The 5,990-nt window shown below is 37.3% G+C and overlaps 1 protein-coding gene across 1 annotated transcript; it reads left to right on the forward strand.

Annotated features, from left to right (window-relative positions):
* Positions 1-767: 767 nt before the first annotated feature.
* On the forward strand, positions 768-4,046 carry LOC127128874 (BTB/POZ domain-containing protein POB1). The gene is made up of 6 exons (XM_051058247.1): positions 768-1,051; positions 1,965-2,057; positions 2,377-2,483; positions 2,564-2,627; positions 2,718-2,997; positions 3,116-4,046. The coding sequence occupies exons 1-6, from the start codon at positions 838-840 to the stop codon at positions 3,939-3,941; spliced, it is 1,584 nt and encodes a 527-aa protein (XP_050914204.1). The 5' UTR covers positions 768-837; the 3' UTR covers positions 3,942-4,046.
* The last annotated feature ends 1,944 nt before the right edge of the window (positions 4,047-5,990 follow it).

Genomic DNA, 5,990 nt, shown 5'->3' on the forward strand with positions numbered 1-5,990 from the left:
ACCATTACATAAACAATAACACAAATAATTATAACACATACAATACAAGAACTATGCAATTACAACCATCAAAACAATTTTGAACATGTAATGCATCATCCTACGAGCCTCTTGGTCGGTCTTAATATCCACCCATTCGTGCACTTCTCCGTTTTGGTTGAACGTGAACACAAGTCATTGTATTCTTCTAATTCGTTCACCCTCTCCAATTTCTCCCTCTAACCAACTGTACAATGTCCGAATAAGACGTTCAAACGTATCTGTGTTCCAAATTCGAATATGTATCGGAGCCGCAACGACGCAAAATATTACGTCAGCATTTCGTTTCTGAGTGTATGCAGACATTGTTGAAACAGAGAAAATTGAAATTGATGGTGGTTGAACTAGACAAATTATGGTATTAGGAGATGAGTTTCAGTGAAAAATATTGCATCCAAGGAGTGGTATTTATAGAGACGGAACATCAATTGTACAAAACATGTGGGCGCTTGAGGTATTGGCGCCCACATGACCATGACATGCAGGCGCCAGATGAATGGGCGCCCACACAACCAAATGCACCTAGCCGCCAGGAGCATTGGCGCCTCCTCTGAGATGTACATTTTTTTTTAAATGGTTATTTTAAAAAAAATCCAATATAGGAGACAAAATTATATACTTTTTTTTATTTGTTTACAATTTCTTTTCCAACAGTTTTATTTTGAGTATAAATACGGAAACACTTGAACTTATTTTCCCACCATTGTCTTTTCATAGTTAGAGTTATAGCTTTCATTTTCACCATCTTCTTTATTCTTTCTTTGCAAGAAAGTTCAGTGTTTCTTTATCAATCAAAGAATGAGCACTATCAACAATAACACCAATTTAGTTGAGTCTTCAATCGTGAACGGAGGTTCTGAGTACATTGATTTTAGCTTTGCTTTCAATGACTCTAGTTTTTCGGATAGAATCATTCATCTCGAAATCATGAACGATTTCATTGAAGTTCACCCTAATGCCGACTCGACTAGACACAGCGAAAGGAGAAGGGAAGACATTCAGAAAGACAATGGTATACACTGATATTTTTTACTCCAAAATCTTTTTTTTTGAGATTATTCTTGAATGGTGTTCATTTCTTAGGCGTTTATGAGATTATTCTTGATGTCTTTTTGTTGTTTAAATTATTCAATTGGTGTAGCTTCTTTGTTTATTTCAAATTTTATCTACAAATCAAAGGGAAACAAATAGGATATGAGTTGAATTCTAATGCATTAGGGTTCCCACAAACTGAAAGGGAAAAAATTTCTATGTTAAATGTAATGCAATCATACTTAGATATGTTTTTGAAAAGATCTGCTATATTGTTCGGCATTACTAAGGCACGCATTTTTCAACTGATACTATATTGAATTATTGTAAAGGTCTGCTATTAATCAATGGTTGACACATCTTTTGTTCAGTTTGGTTTGGTTGCTGCTGAACCCTGCGGCGCCAGTCATGTTTTACATGATCCCGCCATGGCTCAACTGATCGGAGTTGTTGCTGTGTGATAAGAAGGTCCCGAGTTCAATTTGTGGATTCAGCCTCCTGCAAATGTTTCACATATGCAGAGCTGTCTACAATGGACTCACAGTGGGTCTGACGATCCTTCTCTAAGTCCCGTTTTGGCGGGAGTTTTACAGCACCAGGCCCATTGGGGATCTGCTCATTAAGTTTAGAATTTTGTTTACTGTGGAGTCACTAGCAATATATAAGTTTTTATTATCATGAGTTATGTCTAAAATATTTTAATAATGGGTCCTTGTGATTTAGTCAAATATGGTTTGGTTTGCATCATTATGATAAGAGCCAAAGCAATGATAAAACATGATTATGTGCAAGTGTTTGCCTATAAATTGTCACTCTATGTACATAGCAGGTTGTATGTTTTTACACACTTATTTTCATCATACTAACATGCTCTTTCCTGTTTTTGGTAGTAGATTTATTATCGGACCAACCTGATGTAGACGACTGTGCGCTGCATGAGCCTCAAGATGTAGAGGCAGATGCAATGGTTGAAGTTTTCACGGCTGGTACTTGGATAACTTAAAAAATCTCTTACCCAGTTTCTCAGTTTTACGATTTATTGTTTTAAGAAATACCACGGTTCAAATCATGGAGGCAACATCTTGCAGTTGGTTTGACAATCATATTGATAATCAATGAAATTTCACAATCTGGCAAAAATTCTGAATCCTGCCTGTACACTGATTCATCAGCTTCTGTGGCAATTTCTATGGTCAATTTGGGTTGATTATGAGCCAACATGATCTTAAGCTGAAAAACATTCTTTTTTTCCTTGCAAGCTAAACAATAAATGTGAAGTTTTCAGTTGGTTTATTATTAATATAGGAGATGAGGCTGCAAATCTTCACCTGGACTACTCTGCAGTGGTTAAAGTGAAAACAGTGTATGTCAACTCCGCCATCCTAGCTGTGAAGAGCTCGTACTTCTACAAGGTAGATGTCTCTTCTTTATGAGTTATATTTGAATACTTTTGGTAAATATTGTTTGGTTATTTATGCATATTATTTTGCAGCTCTTCTCTAACGGGATGAGGGAGTCACCGCAGAAGCATGTCCCTCTGAGAATTTTTGCATCCGGTATAGTTTGCTTTTTAGATTATTTTCTTAATAAGATTTGTTTTCACCAATAGTTTGCTTACTAATGCTGATTTATTTTGCTTATTACAGAGGAAGCTCCATTCATGGAGCTTCTAGAATTTATGTACAACAAACCTCTGAACATAACCTCACTGCCCAGATTGCTGGACGTCTTGCTAGCAGCAGACAAGTTTGAGGTGGCAACATGCAAGAGATATTGCAGCCAGGTATTACTGAACACACCCATGACACCGGAGTCTGCGGTGCTCTACCTAGAGCTTCCTTATACTATCCTGATGGATGATGATGTTCGGCCATTGGCTGTAGCAGCAAAAAATTATCTCATTGCTCGTTACAAGGACGTCACCAAGTATGTTTCTTTTTTCCTCTTTGTTTAGATTAGTTATATGATATATGTTACAAATGATTTTTTAGGACATGCTTGCGGCTGATTTTTTTGAATGCTAAGAAGTTTTACTATCGACCAGGCATCAGGAGGAGCTGATGGGATTGCCACTTGCTGGGGTCATGGTATTATTATCCAGCGATGAGCTGCAGGTCGCATCTGAGGATGAAGTGTACGACTTTGTACTGAAATGGGCTCAAACCCAGTACCCAAGACTTGAAGAGAGGAGCGAAATTCTCAGAGCAAAGCTTATCCCCTTCATCCGCTTCCGGTACATGACCTGCCACAAGCTGAAGATGGTCCAGACTTGTAACTACTTCGACCATAAATTCGCTTCTAAGCTAGTATTTGAGGCCTTGTATTTCAAGGCTGAATCACCACACCGGCAACGAATACTAACTGCGGAGTCGGCTTCCACTAACCGCCTCTTCATTGAGCGGGCATACAAGTACCGCCCTGTAAAGGTTGTGGAATTCGAAGTTCCTTATCAACAGTGTGTAGTCTACTTAGACCTGAAACAGGAGGAGTGCGCCAACATGTTCCCCTTTGGGCGCATCTATTCACAAGCCTTCCATTTAGGCAGTCAGAGGTTTTTCTTGTCTGCTCACTGCAATATGGACCAGCAGAGCTTCTACCATTGCTTCGACTTGTTCTTGGGCATGCTGGAGAAGGGCTCTGCCAGCTGCAATGTCGATTTTGAATTTTCTGTTCGGTCGAAGCCAACCTTAGAATACATCAGAAAGTATAAAGACAACTGTCTATTAAGCGGGGAAAGTGCAGTCGGTTCCAGGAACTTTTTTGCTACACCATGGACATCGTTCATGGCGGAGGACAGCCTCTTCTTTATTAACGGCGTTCTCCATCTTAGAGCAGAGCTAACAATCAGGAATAAGCTGGATTTACAATAGTAAATTTAGTCTTATTTTGTAGCACTTTTTCTTATTTCTGTAATTATTTAGTTGTAATATATAGTTCATCAGTAGAAAATATCCTGCAATCCAGGTTTGGCCCAGCAAAACTTGTCCATATATTGGGATCATGAATTAAAATGTGTACATTTGTTTTTGTTTGGTTGAAGTTGAGTTTGAAATGAAATGAAATTTGTTCAGATATTTTTTGTTATTTTAAGTGAGGTTGATTTAGAATTGAATGTGATCCTTTAATAGTGTAAAAGTTATTTTCGATCGATCCTTTGGTTACTTTGTGAGATACTTAATGGATATGGAACTTACTAATGATTTGAGGTATAAGGTGTTAGGGAAAGAAACGGATTTTCCTTATTTTGTGGAGCTGAAGTATGAGAACTTAACTGATTATTGTATCTTTTACAATTGTATTCGACTAGTGGTGTTCAAAACCATGAGGTTGTGTAGAAGCACATGGAATTTTAGAAACATTCTTGGGGCAACATGGCATACTTAGAAGATTTGGAATTTTTTAGACATTCTTGGGGCAACATGAGAGGGGTAACCTAACTGATAATATTGAGGGTCACAAAGATGTTGGTTTCCTGTTGGTTGTTTCCAAATCTGAAATGAGTGGTAGAAGAAAGATTCTACACCTAGAAGTAAGTACAATACCAAATCAAAATTTGGTTGTTCAACACCCTCCCCATGAAGTATTTATTTTAGAATATGAGAGGTATTACCTACTCTCCTCCAAATTTGGTTAAGATGGCATTTCGGGGAGACATGTGTCTCATAGAAGATGACAGGAATGGAAGTGGAAGTAGAGGATTTAAGAGGGAAATGTGTATCATAGAAGATGACATTTCGAGAGACAAAAATGTTAGGAGAGTTTAAGTCATATAGGATATAACCCTTAGTACCATCTTTGAAACCAAAGAACATAGTTTTTCTAGTCTTTGTATCAAATTTGCTTCTATGAGCAAGGAGGGAAGATGCATAACACAAGCAACCAAAAATCTTTAAGTGTATAATGGATGGGGGTTCTTTGTGAAGCAGTTCATAAGGGCTTTTGAATTTGAGGAGAGGAGTAGGAAGTCTATTGATGATATGGATGGCATGTTGTGTGCTAAAAGTTCATAGGTTGAGAGGAAGGTTATCTTGGAAAGTAAGGGATCTATCCATGTTAAGAATGTGTTGATGTTTACGTTCCACGACATCATTCTATTGTGGAGTTTCAACACATGTTCTTTGATGAAGCATACCTTTGGAATGAAGAAAGGAATCCATAGAAAATTGTGTGCCATTGTTTGTTCTTAGACATTTTAAGGTTGTGTGAAACTAGTTTTCAATATAGGCTATGAAGTTGATGAGTTTGGTTCTGGTTTCATCTTTAGTTTTGAGAAAAATCACTCAACTGAACCTACGAAAATCATCAACTATGATGAGAAAATATCTATGGCCTAATATTGAAGTAGTGGAGAAGGGACGTCAAGCATCATCATGCAACAATTCAAAAGGGGCATGAGAAACATTAGTGCTTAAAGGAAAAGACAATTTCTTTTGCTCGGTATAATGGCAAGCATCACAAGGATTCCAAGAATTTTTATTTGATATAATAGTATTTACAAATGGTATGTAAGCCAACATTAGAAATATGACCTAATCGATAATTCCATACAAGAGAACTAGTTATAGTGTTATAAATGATAGAACTATTCTTAGCAGAGGCAGTATCAATTACATGTCGCCTTTGGCTCATTTTAGCTATACCAATGATGGCCTTGGGATTCTTCTGCAAAATATGACATGTATTAGAATTAAATTGCACAAAACAATTACGTGATGATGAAAGTTTAGGTATAGATGTCAAATTGACATGCAACGATGGTTTGTACAAAACATGATGCAATGTAAGGTTATGACAGATATGGACATAGCCATAAGTGTTGAACCATTGGGAAGTAAGACAGATAGAGGTGATATAGTATGATATGACACAAAGGAGGTAAGGATAAAGGTGATATGATCAGTAGCACCTGTATCAATGAT

The sequence above is a fragment of the Lathyrus oleraceus genome, chromosome 3 (genome assembly GCF_024323335.1).
Source record: "Lathyrus oleraceus cultivar Zhongwan6 chromosome 3, CAAS_Psat_ZW6_1.0, whole genome shotgun sequence".
NCBI lineage: Eukaryota > Viridiplantae > Streptophyta > Magnoliopsida > Fabales > Fabaceae > Lathyrus > Lathyrus oleraceus.